The following is a 14896-nucleotide window of genomic DNA, read 5'->3' as shown; positions in this document are numbered from 1 at the left end:
TGTTGATTGTATTTTAAATTAAGCAATCTTTCATGGCATCATAAGGGTGGTCATCTTCCGGTATATCCGAAAGATTGATTTCACCTGATGTTGGGGTTGGTCTCCTCTTCTATTGACTTAAGACCTGTGGTTGCTTTTTCCTTGTCAAGATGTGCATTGGGCTTGAGCATATGCTGCCTGTCATTTGGCAACGGGGCTACTATGGCAAGAGATTAGATATGGATGGACTGGCATATCCATGTACAAAAATTGCCAACTGAGTTCTTCATTGAAGAATTCAGGGGCGATGGTAAACCCTTCTCAAGTCTATCTAGTGGATGAAAAAGACCACCATGAAATAAGGCCTTCGTGTCAAAATGGAGTCCCTTCGACTGTTCGCATGCAGCGAATTACCACGAGTGGAGTGGTCCTGTCAAAACACAGTCCCTTCGACCCTTCTTAAATGTTCGCGTGCAGCGAAATCGGATTATAAAAAGTGTGTAAATGTGAACGAAGATTCCATTCTTTGTCACGGTAACATTGTACAGGAATTTCTGGGTTCATATATGACTTATAACAGTATGTTCAATGTGAGTAACAACTTTCCAGTCCTTTCAGTGAAAGTTTGTTAACTATCTTCTCCTCAAACAAACGAAGCTTACTCCTTTCCGTTATCACGATAACTACATGGTATTTAGTTCCTTTCCATTGCCACCACAATTAGACTTGAAATAAACTGTCTACCCTATTTTGTAATGTCGCACTCCTTAAGTATACATGTGTATTGAAACAAGATTTTAATCAATCTATAAATTAGTTAAAATCCCCAAAAGCGTATCAAGAAGAGTTTATGTATATCGTACAAGAAGGGATTTTGAAAAACTATTGAAAATACAAACACAGATAAACAGGCACGTAATACGGTACTCTTATAATAACACTTGAACTACAAACAACACCATATGCTCAACAATACAGTGTTTGATGGCTAAAGACTAAGGGGGGCTTATAGCTAATTTCAAGTAGTCGAGTGCATTAGTGTGCAACAAAATTGCATGATTAAGGTTGTAAACGAAATTTTTGGGGAGATATCTTTCGAGTTTATTAAGGAAAAGAAGTTTAAAGTCAAAATATGCAAAGAAATTCCTTGAGAACTATCAAGATAAAGCAGAGTTTGAAATCATCTAAACTCAGCAACTACACATTCCAGACTTCAGATTGAGAGTAAGTGTGGCGATATTGCCATCAGAAATCAGTCTCTCATCTGAGAGCTAGATTACATGAGTTCAAGACAATGGGATAAGGATTAGTGTTTCGGAACTAAACATTTCAGGTCTAAGAAAAAAATTCATATTCGCTCTGGCCGAATAGCGTTAAGAATAACATGATTTTTCATACAATATCGAATCAGTCTACTTTTAATGATACTACATCTGTGCAGAACCCAAATAAAACATGAGTACTTTTAATACTCAAGTTGAAGATGATGATTAGAACTCATGTATGTATTTAACAGGATATACAAAGTAAATTTAAATTAAACACAATCATTCAAATAAAACATACTCCTTGATGTACGCATATAAAAATGTATATTATGTAGTGCAAGATGATGAAATAGAAACGGAAACGAAAAACTTAAGGCAATTAGTATGTTTATTTATATTGTTGCCCTAGATACGAGAGATGTGTGATAAGGTTCATGCCGAGAAACTAAATAATATTTATTAAAAATATGCGGCCCCTTTAAGACTCTATCTGCTCTAGTCTCGATATAAGTCTGGGCTGCTATCTGGTCTACTGTTAAGACTTTATTTTGGTCTCGGTAAAAATATGATGCTTATCGTAACAGTTAATTGCATCAACTCTCTAAACTTCTCACATCACCCCGGCGTTCATTAATATTCATTATTATTGTAAAGTGAAGCTCTTTGGTAGTTACAACTTGTTTATATAATTGTGGTGGCGATGGTGGTGATTGTAATCATATGTACTAATATGTATCTGTATCTATATGGGATATAAGGAAAATATTTACACTCGTTTGTAACTGTTTAGTCGTGCGTATAAACTATACAAATAAACTAAAATATCGGAATAACACACACACACATGTTAGCACTTCACCGGTTACAAGAATAGTTTTGCAACATTTTGTTGTTTTTGTGTGGAGTAAAAGAAAAAACTATAAGAAACACAACACTAGAGAACTTTTCGTACGTGATCCAAATAATGATGATGCACATTTCATTTCTCATACAATCTGAAACAACATGGATGTAGTCTAACGTTTAGTCATAAATTAAAAGGGAATGTTGATCTGCGTATGAAATCGATATACAAACAGTGTGGCAATTAATATGCAATGCCTTAAAATTTTCAGTACTGAAGTCTAGTCAATATTCTAGTCAATTGTCTAAACTATAGACTAGTGTATAGTCTTGTATATAGTCTAGTCAGGTCTATATTCTAGTCAATAGTCTAGTCTATAGTCTAGTCTAGTATAGACTAGACTAGACTATAAGTCCATAGTCAAGTTTATAGAATAGTCTATAGTCTAGTCTATAGTTTAGTCCATAGTTTAGTATATAGTCTACAGTCTAGTCTATAGTCTAGTCTATAGTGTAGTCTACAGTCTGGTCTATAGTCTAGTCTACAGCCTAGTCTACAGCCTAGTCTATATCCTAGTCTATAGTCTAGCCTGAAGTCTGGTCTGTAGTCTGGTCTATAGTCTAGTCTATGGCCTAGTCTAGTCTATAGTCTAGTCTATAGTCTAGTCTATGGCCTAGTCTAGTCTATAGTCTAGTCTATAGTCTAGTCTATAGTCTAGTCTGTAGTCTAGTCTGTAGTCTAGTCTATAGTCTAGTCTATAGTCTAGTCTATAGTCTAGTCTATAGTCTAGTCTATAGTCTAGTCTATAGTCTAGTCTATAGTCTAATCTATAGTCTAGTCTATAGTCTAGTCTATAGTCTAGTCTATAGTCTAGTCTATAGTCTAGTCTATAGTCTAGTCTATAGTCTAGTCTATAGTCTAGTCTATAGTCTAGTCTATAGTCTAGTCTATAGTCTAGTCTATAGTCTAGTCTATAGTCTAGACTATAGTCTAGTCTATAGTTCATATTCGATTATATTCTGTTGCATTGTCAACATAGTCTGATCATTTCTCCCAACTATAGTCTGATCAATAGACCGAACTTATCTGGTATGTAGCCTCATCTATAGTGAGATCCGAAATCTCGTGTACATTCTCGTCCTTTTTAAATTATAGTTTCATTTACTTTTTTCCACATTGTAACCCTTAATATCTCTTTCAATGATATTAAATATTTTATTATTAAATTTTATTAGTTTGTTATGTTGAGTACTGATAAGATTTCATGACAAACATATCAACCACATATCAATAAATAAAAAAAAACAATATGTAACTTAAATCTTTGTCTGTTGTAATACATTTGGGACTATGAATTTTAGTAGTTCTTTAATACAATAGTATTTACACTAGATATTCGCTTAATGTACTGGTTTATTTGCTCCTCCAGCAGCTCTACAAAAGTTTTTTAACACTTTTTATCTTTAGTTTTTCCTTGATTTTAAGTTTTAGTCTATATAAAAATCATATAACGATTGCCACATATCTTATTATTTCAGATTCTTTTTTTCTTTTATATAGCTTCCGTAAAATCCTTGTGAAGGTTTTACACACAAATTATCGTTGTCTTTTGAAAGTGTTGCTTGATGCAAGCATGATTTGATGTAGTTAAGTTGAATTGTTGTGCTGTGGCAGTGTAGTATTTTGCTGCAGTAGTTGATAGTAATAATTTTCTATTGCCACACTTGCCATGACAAACAGACAAACTCTTAAGGATATTGTTAGCATAATGTTACAGAACAGGGAGAACAGTTAGGGAAAAAAGCTTTTTAACTTTTAAGTTTAAAGGAAATTTAAAACAAGAACAACAATTTTAATGGTATCAACAAAAAAATTGGTATTTGGATAAAGGTTGAACTTGGAAATATTAAAGATTTTTATAAACTCTAGATAAGAGCTAAATAAAAAGTCAAATTTATTTTAAAGTTGAAATCATAGTAAGCGTCATGATAAAAATAAGAGGAGGTTACAACATGATGTGTAACCTAAAGGTTTTTAAAGAGATCTGTATTACTAGAATTGTTGATTTTAAAATTTAGTTATCAATTTGATATTTAAATATCAATTTTAAATACAAATATAAACACTTTCATTTATAATCAGATTATCATAAATAAGCTTTTAAATATTCAGCTTAAATTCCGAAAATAAACTTAAAATCCTTTAACATTATAAATAATAATCAAACGAAAAAAATGTAAATTAAATTTTCCCCCAAAAAAAAACTATGTATTTCTATTAAAATCCTCACGTTAAACAATAAAAAACTTTTTATGCGCATAATAAAATATTACACAATAAAAATATTGCACGTAGGATTTAAATTTTAAACCCCATTCGGAATCCTGGCACTATTTACGATGTTCACCCATAAAAAAAGAAGTAAAAATTGCAGCGTAAATGAAAAATGCAATAATATTTTCAGTTCAAATGAACATTGTCTTAGAATAAAGTGGCAATTGTAAAAAACGAAAAAAACGTTATAACTATTATTGTGTCACGTTTATGCAACATTGTTTACTGTTACAATGTTGATGCAGTTTTATTGCAGTAAAAACTTATTTTTCTTGTCTCTCTTATATTTTACATTTAATGAGCGTGTTTATTTGTCGAAAATTTTAGTATCTTGGGTTGACATTTAAAAATATATATTTTTTTATTTAAATGAAATTTTTTTTAAAACATTCTTGTTTTTTCTTATTTGCAGGCTGTGCAAGGAAAGTTATTTGGTTCCAAAGAAATTGTTGCATTGTCATGTGCCTGGTGTCATGAGGTGTATCATAATAAGGAATCGTGCTTTAATCAATCAAAGATTGGCGAAGAATGTAAATTGGGTAAGTTGAAGGAATTTACAACTATTGCAGACAGAAGAAATGCACTTTTGCACTTCATTATTTCAAAATACTTGTCATAGTCTAGTCTATAGTCTAGTCTATAGTCTAGTCTATAGTCTAGTCTATAGTCTAGTCTAGTCTAGTCTATAGTCTAGTCTATAGTCTAGTCTATAGTCTAGTCTATAGTCTAGTCTATAGTCTAGTCTATAGTCTAGTCTATAGTCTAGTCTATAGTCTAGTCTATAGTCTAGTCTATAGTCTAGTCTATAGTCTAGTCTATAGTCTAGTCTATAGTCTAGTCTATAGTCTAGTCTATAGTCTAGTCTATAGTCTAGTCTATAGTCTAGTCTATAGTCTAGTCTATAGTCTAGTCTATAGTCTAGTCTATAGTCTAGTCTATAGTCTAGTCTATAGTCTAGTCTATAGTCTAGTCTATAGTCTAGTCTATAGTCTAGTCTATAGTCTAGTCTATAGTCTAGTCTATAGTCTAGTCTATAGTCTAGTCTATAGTCTAGTCTATAGTCTAGTCTATAGTCTAGTCTATAGTCTAGTCTATAGTCTAGTCTATAGTCTAGTCTATAGTCTAGTCTATAGTCTAGTCTATAGTCTAGTCTATAGTCTAGTCTATAGTCTAGTCTATAGTCTAGTCTATAGTCTAGTCTATAGTCTAGTCTATAGTCTAGTCTATAGTCTAGTCTATAGTCTAGTCTATAGTCTAGTCTATAGTCTAGTCTATAGTCTAGTCTATAGTCTAGTCTATAGTCTAGTCTATAGTCTAGTCTATAGTCTAGTCTATAGTCTAGTCTATAGTCTAGTCTATAGTCTAGTCTATAGTCTAGTCTATAGTCTAGTCTATAGTCTAGTCTATAGTCTAGTCTATAGTCTAGTCTATAGTCTAGTCTATAGTCTAGTCTATAGTCTAGTCTATAGTCTAGTCTATAGTCTAGTCTATAGTCTAGTCTATAGTCTAGTCTATAGTCTAGTCTATAGTCTAGTCTATAGTCTAGTCTATAGTCTAGTCTATAGTCTAGTCTATAGTCTAGTCTATAGTCTAGTCTATAGTCTAGTCTATAGTCTAGTCTATAGTCTAGTCTATAGTCTAGTCTATAGTCTAGTCTATAGTCTAGTCTATAGTCTAGTCTATAGTCTAGTCTATAGTCTAGTCTATAGTCTAGTCTATAGTCTAGTCTAGTCTATAGTCTAGTCTATAGTCTAGTCTATAGTCTAGTCTATAGTCTAGTCTATAGTCTAGTCTATAGTCTAGTCTATAGTCTAGTCTATAGTCTAGTCTATAGTCTAGTCTATAGTCTAGTTTATAGTCTAGTCTATAGTCTAGTCTATAGTCTAGTCTATAGTCTAGTCTATAGTCTAGTCTATAGTCTAGTCTATAGTCTAGTCTATAGTCTAGTCTATAGTCTAGTCTATAGTCTAGTCTATAGTCTAGTCTATAGTCTAGTCTATAGTCTAGTCTATAGTCTAGTCTATAGTCTAGTCTATAGTCTAGTCTATAGTCTAGTCTATAGTCTAGTCTATAGTCTAGTCTAGTCTATAGTCTAGTCTATAGTCTAGTCTATAGTCTAGTCTATAGTCTAGTCTATAGTCTAGTCTATAGTCTAGTCTATAGTCTAGTCTATAGTCTAGTCTATAGTCTAGTCTATAGTCTAGTCTATAGTCTAGTCTATAGTCTAGTCTATAGTCTAGTCTATAGTCTAGTCTATAGTCTAGTCTATAGTCTAGTCTATAGTCTAGTCTATAGTCTAGTCTATAGTCTAGTCTATAGTCTAGTCTATAGTCTAGTCTATAGTCTAGTCTATAGTCTAGTCTATAGTCTAGTCTATAGTCTAGTCTATAGTCTAGTCTATAGTCTAGTCTATAGTCTAGTCTATAGTCTAGTCTATAGTCTAGTCTATAGTCTAGTCTATAGTCTAGTCTATAGTCTAGTCTATAGTCTAGTCTACAGTCTAGTCTATAGTCTAGTCTACAGTCTAGTCTATAGTCTAGTCTATAGTCTAGTCTATAGTCTATTCTATAGTCTAGTCTATAGTCTAGATCCATACACAGTCACAATAACTCTACGAACACGCCATCCTCATAGTTAGCCCATTCAAAGCTTATATTTATGACTTACCTTTGGCACGATATTGGATAGAAGTGTCAGCTATCTGAAATTAAAAAAAAAAGAACTTTGTTTATAAAAATTATCTTAATCTATAAATGATAAAGAGTAAATTCTAGACTTTCTAGATTTAAAACAGATTAAATTTTAAATTCCAAAAAAGACATAAGTTAATAAAAATTTGAAACTTATCATTTGATACAACAGTTAATAAATCTAAAGGCTAAAACTCTATTTTAAGAACTTCAATACTCAAAATTTCAATAATCAAAACCAAACTCAACTCTATTTGTTATAAAAATAGATTTTCGTTAATCTAACTTGATTATCATCATATCCTTGTCAAACACTAATATATGAGTACAATACCCCCCACCATGGCGTATAAGTGTTAAATAATGCATTATTTAAAATTCATACGCGACGTGGGTTCGTTCTATCATGACTTTCTTCAATAATTTAATATTATTCATACGTATGCATGTATGTGTTGACACTTAGATGCAAACATGCATGTGAAATGCATTCGAGTAGAATTTTCATCATAAGGAGTAAAAAATATTGCTTAGACGGAAAACAGAAACCGCATTTTACGCTCATATTTTTTGATAATAAAGTTTCACAAACTATTCTACGATAACACACTGCTACTACTACTAAATGAATGTGTTGCTTGATTCACAAGAAGTTACGGATTCAACTTTCAAGTCCTGTTTAATCCAATTTCTTGTTTGTATAAAAAGATAAATTTAAAATACTTCCGTCAATCTGATTAAGTTTGATAATAAGAAAGTGCTCAAAAAATATAAAAACCTCAATGTTTTTTCAAGTCAAAATTTCATTTGCATGCTAACATCTATTTAGTTTTTTGTTGCACGTACTATATGTTGCACATAAAAACATATGCTTGGGTGTATGTTTGCTAACATTTGTTTAAAAAATTTATGCAAAATTTATGGATGAACTGTATTTTTTTTTTAATATTTAGTAGCTATTGCCACAGTAGTTAGACTATGACTAGACTATGACTAGAATATGACTAGACTATGACTAGACTATGACTAGACTATGACTAGACTATGACTAGACTATGACTAGACTATGACTAGACTATGACTAGACTATGACTAGACTATGACTAGACTATGACTAGACTATGACTAGACTATGACTAGACTATGACTAGACTATGACTAGACTATGACTAGACTATGACTAGACTATGACTAGACTATGACTAGACTATGACTAGACTATGACTAGACTATGACTAGAATATGACTAGACTATGACTAGACTATGACTAGACTATGACTAGACTATGACTAGACTATGACTAGACTATGACTAGACTATGACTAGACTATGACTAGACTATGACTAGACTATGACTAGACTATGACTAGACTATGACTAGACTATGACTAGACTATGATTAGACTATGACTAGACTATGACTATACTATGACTAGACTATGACTAGGGTATGGCAAGACTAGTCAGTAGAATATAACTTGGCTAGACTATTACATAACCAGAATATGACTTGACAAGACTACAACTTGACATAATTAATAATTTTGTATGTAGAAAGAGTGGTAAAAACCACTGTTTCAACTAATTTTAAATTATTCCAAACCATAAACAATACAGAAAAAATATTATGACATGTTGTAGCACTCACATACATTTATCAACATTGTGCCACAATTTGTCAAACAAAAAGATTGTCAATTAAAAGTTTTCAAATCACAAAAGTACTTAGAAAACATTTTGATTAACATATGAGAAAACAGTTTTGTTTTTGTCATTTATGTATATATAATAATTTTAAACTTGATCCTGTGGATTATATTTTCAAATAGCATTTTAAAATAATCTTGTAATCACATATGCGTAGGTGTGTGCGTGTAATATGCAGTAGTGTGCGATTGTGACACAAACACAATTATCAATTTTGATTTTCAAAGTTACACACACTTTAAATTTATGATTTTACACTTAATGCCAGTCAGAAGCTGTCACACTCTTACAGTTAAAAGTACTTTATTATGGTTGTAAAAACTATAGTAGATAGACAAATATTTCTAAATAATTTATATTTATTTTTAATTTAATTTTTTTGCAGGTAATTATGCCCCCATTATTGTGCCCCCTTCATGGATTGTTAAATTGCCCAGTAAAGGTAATTTTAAATCATCCATACGTGTCAATAATAAACAAAATGCTTCTGGTAAAAAAGCTCGTGTGGCTAGTAAAAAGGGAACTAAGAAAGAGGAACGCAAGGAGCAGAGAGCTTTTATAGTAAAGCCCATACCCTCACCCGAGGTGATACCGGTCATTGTTTATATAAATCCAAAATCTGGTGGCAATCAAGGTGTTAAGCTGTTGGGAAAGTTTCAACATCTTTTGAATCCTAGACAAGTGTTTGATTTGACACAAGGTGGTCCTAAAATGGGGTAAGTAAGAGGAAATGTAGAATAAATAGTAGACAATAATTTTTTTCGATTTATTTTGCAGTTTGGAACTATTTCGCAAAACACCTAATTTGAGAATATTAGCTTGCGGTGGTGATGGTACCGTAGGCTGGGTTTTATCCGTACTAGATCAATTAAACCCACCGATAACACCTCCACCAGCTGTAGGTGTGCTACCCTTAGGTACCGGCAATGATTTGGCTAGAGCTTTAGGTTGGGGTGGTGTAAGTATATTTAATGGTTTATGGAAGGATATCATACTAAACTAAATTTTATTAAACAATCCTTATTTCCCTAGGGTTATACAGATGAGCCTATTGGTAAAATTCTACGTGAAATTGGCATGTCACAATGTGTTCTTATGGATCGGTGGCGTTTAAAAGTACGACTAAATGAAGATGTACCCGATGACAATGTGGAACGTAGCAAACCTAATGTACCCTTAAATGTGATTAATAATTATTTCTCATTTGGTGTGGATGCCCACATTGCTCTTGAATTTCATGAGGCACGCGAGGCTCATCCGGAACGTTTTAACTCACGTTTGCGAAATAAAATGTATTACGGTCAAATGGGTGGTAAAGATTTGATACTACGACAATATCGCAATCTCTCACAATGGGTTACACTGGAATGTGATGGCACTGATTATACGCAAAAGCTAAAAGATGCTGGTTGTCATGCTGTATTATTCTTAAATATTCCCAGGTGGGTGTCTATCTACAGCTGCAATTATTTTCTTTAAAACAGTTGACATATTATTTTCTTTGTTTTTTGTCTTTTTTTACAGTTACGGTGGTGGCACTCATCCTTGGAATGATTCATTTGGCCAGTCGAAACCCAGCATAGAAGATGGTCTCATCGAGGTTGTTGGCCTAACAACCTATCAATTGCCCATGTTGCAAGCTGGTCTCCATGGTACTTGCATTTGCCAGTGTCGTACGGCACGTATAGTTACCACCAAAACGATACCCATGCAAGTAGATGGCGAAGCATGTCGTGTCAAGCCATGCATCATTGAAGTGGATTTATTAAATAAGGCTGTTATGCTTGCCAAACGTAAACAGGGTCGTGGAGATGTTCAGTAAGTATTTAATTACCAGCAGTCGCTAGTTTTTACCTCAAGTGGTAGTGAAGGTGTGCTGAACACTTCAAGTTATCCACAATAAGGCTTTATGTTTGAAGAAATGTGTTTCGTTTCCTTATTTCCTATAAATTCCAGTTGAAAATTAAAAAAATGCATGTGAAAAGTTTTGTAATTGTAGTCTCCATGGTACGACTCTTACATTTGAACTTTAATGAAATAAAAATGTCATACGATTGCTTTGGTCATATGTGTATGACTGTTAGAAGAGGTTTTTCTTTCATCACTTTGAAAAACTTAATTAAAACCCATTCGGACAAACACACACTCAAGTAGTCGGTTTGTCAAGTAAATATTTTATTGTCGGCCAGAAAATTCTCAATTAAAATTTATTTCCACCATTATTGTCATTGTTGTGGTAATCTTGGGCAAAATTACAAGTGTTAATCTTAGAAGAGCAATAGAATTCCACAAATATTAAGTTGAAAGGGTAGATTTTAAAAAAGTGTTCACATTAAGCTAACTTCCTGTAGCCTAATTTCTGAAGATTATTTATGAAGACGATTAAAGAACAACTTAGTACTGCACCAGCTGATTGCCGATTGTTATTTTAATTACATTTCCTTTTAAAGCTAAAATATTGATCTGCCAATAATTACACTGTTAGTCCTGAAAACATCATGACTTATCAAATAATAATAAGTGCTTGAAATCTGCAAACGAATATCCTTGTTTATTCACTACAATATTGCATTTTCATTTAAAAATTGTATTTCATCATCACATTCTTATTGTCCATGTGTCATTGATATGTCTTTTACTACCTTTAGACATTTTAATAAAATCAAAAGGAAATCCAGTAGACTTTTTTTTCTTACGCCTGTCATGTGTTTCAAAAGAATTTGTGGTATTTATAAACCACACAATCTATATAAAATTCGCATGTTATCCTTTATCCTTGTTACATTTCCAATCATCTCAGCATGATGTTCATGGATTCGACTATAAATTCAATATTTACTGGACACTTTCATTTTATTTTTGCTTTGAAAAGTACTTACTCTATATATCTAGAGTAATTTATATGCAACTGACATCTCAACTCATCTCATAAGTGTTCATGCATTTTAATGACATGACGAGTGTGAGTAATAAAACCAGTAGTATGAATGATGTGTGCAGAGCATCTTATGGCGATGATGATGGTTGTTACACATATTCAACACTCTTGAGGTTTTCCACTTATTTGTTTTTCAATATCAACAACATTAAGAAAGTAAAGGTTTCTTTAGACAGAGAAAGGGATGTTTTGCGATGAGATTGTTATGTGATGATTGGAAAAAGTACGAATTTTGATGGGACCCAATGTATTGAATACATACGTGGGAATCAGCTATGGTACATTCGTTTCGAGATTGGAATGATTACAAATATATATCTGAAGATATTCTGTATCTTTTTAGATCTTTAAAATGTGATCCTTGATCATTTGTCTTCCCCTATAAAGTCCAGTCGAAAAAATGACTAATGCCCTTAACAAAACCTACTAAACTGCGAGGGTCAAGACCCGCAATATCGCCCATTTCGTAGTGGATCCTATTCCCCAGCAATTTTATCCTGAGACTCTGCATTCTAGGATAGTTGTTGCCTCCACTTCCTTCGTATTGGAACCTATATCCTAGCACAATTGCAAATTATATGCTTGATTGACTTCACTTTCCTTTCATCCTACAAAAGTCCGTTGTATTTCTGTCCCACTTACTGGCAAAGACCCTAACTGGGCAATGCCCTGTAAGAATCCCTATCAGAATTCTAAGAAATTCTATCCAATCCTATAATAGGCCATAGTGCCTTTGATTCATTGCAATCCATTCTTCTATTCCAGGACTGTTTTGGGTTGTCACGAACACTTTCGAATATCTACAACCAGGCGCGAATGTATCGTATAACAAGCCAATGCTCTGAGAACAGCTTGAGTATCAATATAAATTGTCACAATTGACCGCGTATCGATATGACTCCGTATCACTTGCGTCGCTTTCCAAATCTCTAGGAAGTCTGCTTAGAAGACACTACGTCAGTGAAGACTACACACCCACCAAACAGTCTATCGGATACAAGTCAATCATCCCTTGTTGGAAATTCTATTAGAGGTGTTTCTCTGAAGTCTAGAGTCGTAATATCATAATCCGTAATTTTGCAATGGGAATTGCAAAATTACAGTCTTGCCAATAGAGATGCACCTTTGAGCTTTATTGATCCTCCTTCTATAACTGACCTTTCTCAAGGCCTCCCAAACGACAATGCAACCATACGTTAGAATAAGCCTGACAACCGATATGTAAATCCAGTTTGCCATATCTGGTTGCAGACTCCAACTATGTACTATTGAATTCTGGCATGTGTGTAGGTATTGAGTCCGTTTTTCATTCTTTGCTCAGTATTTTCCCTCCATGACTGCTTGCTCTCAAGGAGGGTCCATGAAAACTTAGCTCTCCTAGAAAAACTTAGTTCTACGCCATCCAACCTTTGCAGTCTAAAGTTGTCTATCTTGTATCTTCTGGTAAATAGTACCAATTCCGTTTTCCCAGGATTTACTCCTAGAATCTTATCCTTCGCTTATAACGAGAGTTCAGCTAGTGCAGTTTCCACGATTTCACTGATGGTTGATAGAAATTTTCCGTTGACTAGTAGCACCACGCCATCCGCATTGGCAACGATCTTCCTGCCCTTAAATTCAAGTTGCCTTAGGTAAATCCAAGAAGATATATTGGAGACTATGATTAGACTATGACTAGTCTATGACTAGTCTATGACTAGACTATGTATATATATATGTCTAGACTATAACACGTATAAAAGCAAATAAAAGCTCTCTGAAGGACTAGAGAGCCAATTTCGTGATCTTTTGCGATCTCTTACATAGACCATCTATAGTTGTAACTGAACTTTTCTCAGTTCCAAGATTTTAAACAACATTGGTGTAATGTATATTATTTAATCTTTTGTCGGCTTATCACTAACATAGTCTTAAACATATTTCTCTTTTAATTTACAGAGTCAATCCTTTGGAGAGATTACAATTGGTCATATTGCGTGTAACAATGGATCAATATGAGCGTCATCACTACGACAAGCCAATGCTGCGTAAATTAGCCAATAAATTGGGTATAGTGGAAATCGACTCCCAATGTGATCTCGAACAAGTGCGCAATATGTTAAATGAAAAATTCGAACAATCAATATCGTATCCAAAAGTATCACAAGATTGGTGTTTCATAGATTGTAAGTAGAACTATAGAGAAGATTACGAAAAATGTATATTTTTAAAAAAATAATCTTCCTTCCTTTCCCTTAGCTTGTACTGCTGAGCATTTCTTCCGCATCGATCGTGCCCAAGAGCATCTACACTATATTTGTGACATAGCCGCCGATGAGTTATTTATATTGGATCATGAAGCGGCCACCATGCCACAAACACCCGATCAGGAACGTTCATTTTCGGCTTACTCACAGCGTCAGGCCCAAGAGCGTCGCAATATGGAACAAGGACGTTCGGGTAGTACTGGTATGACCTTACCTTATGCTTATAAACGAATGTTTTGCCATTATTATTATCGCAAAAAACCAGTACAAATTTAAAGTTTTTTTTTTATATACAAAACACAAATTGTTACCCCGTTTGCTTTTGTTTTACAAAAATATAATTTACAACTTTTTTTTAAATGAATTGGAACACACTTTGGAAAGTGTTCTTTTCATACTACACAAACACAATCAGCAACACGCGATAAAAAAGTGAACACAATTTTTTTAGACTTTAAGTTAGTTTTGCTCTCTATCTATCTACAAATATCCTTTTTACACTTTGATCTTTGAAAGAAAAAGATTTCAGCATACAGCTTAGTCCTTGCTGGCTAAAAACAAACACATACAATAACAAAATACACCGCATTATCAACATAGTACAGCAAGGAGTATGTAAGTATTACGAATTTGCTGTTGTTCCGAGATATAATGTATTTTACCTAATGTATATTGACAGCAAAGGCTAAACCGTATACCGATATCTTCGTTACAAAAAAAAAGAATTGTTTTGAAAATTTAACAATTAAAATAAATAATTCAAATTATGAACTCCCCCCACCTTCTCCTCTATCACCTTAACACTCAATGTTATTCTAGGTAGGTTTAAGCATTTTATTTTATTATTAAAACGAATCTATTATGGGGTTTTGACGATCTGTTATACGAT

The 14896-nt window shown here is 33.2% G+C and overlaps 1 protein-coding gene across 11 annotated transcripts in view; it reads left to right on the top strand.

Annotated features, from left to right (window-relative positions):
* LOC111687405 (eye-specific diacylglycerol kinase) overlaps window positions 1-14896 on the top strand; it is a 295119-nt gene that overhangs the window by 273663 nt on the left and 6560 nt on the right. For 10 of the 11 annotated variants that reach the window (XR_006940300.1, XM_046946840.1, XM_046946831.1 and 7 more), the window contains 7 exons: window positions 4838-4964; window positions 9209-9539; window positions 9601-9781; window positions 9856-10265; window positions 10348-10641; window positions 13700-13926; window positions 14000-14209. Coding sequence is in view for 9 of the 11 variants with exons in the window: in XM_046946840.1 (XP_046802796.1) it covers window positions 4838-4964; window positions 9209-9539; window positions 9601-9781; window positions 9856-10265; window positions 10348-10641; window positions 13700-13926; window positions 14000-14209 (1780 nt within the window). In the remaining 2 variants the exon portion in view is untranslated. Of the gene's footprint in view, window positions 1-4837; window positions 4965-9208; window positions 9540-9600; window positions 9782-9855; window positions 10266-10347; window positions 10642-13699; window positions 13927-13999; window positions 14827-14896 lie in introns of all 11 variants that reach the window. The other variant, XR_006940299.1, reaches the window with a different exon arrangement.

The sequence above is a fragment of the Lucilia cuprina genome, chromosome 3 (genome assembly GCF_022045245.1).
Source record: "Lucilia cuprina isolate Lc7/37 chromosome 3, ASM2204524v1, whole genome shotgun sequence".
Taxonomy (NCBI): domain Eukaryota; kingdom Metazoa; phylum Arthropoda; class Insecta; order Diptera; family Calliphoridae; genus Lucilia; species Lucilia cuprina.
The sequence above is the reverse complement of the archived record's forward strand: the minus strand, read 5'-3'. Positions and strand labels throughout refer to the sequence as shown.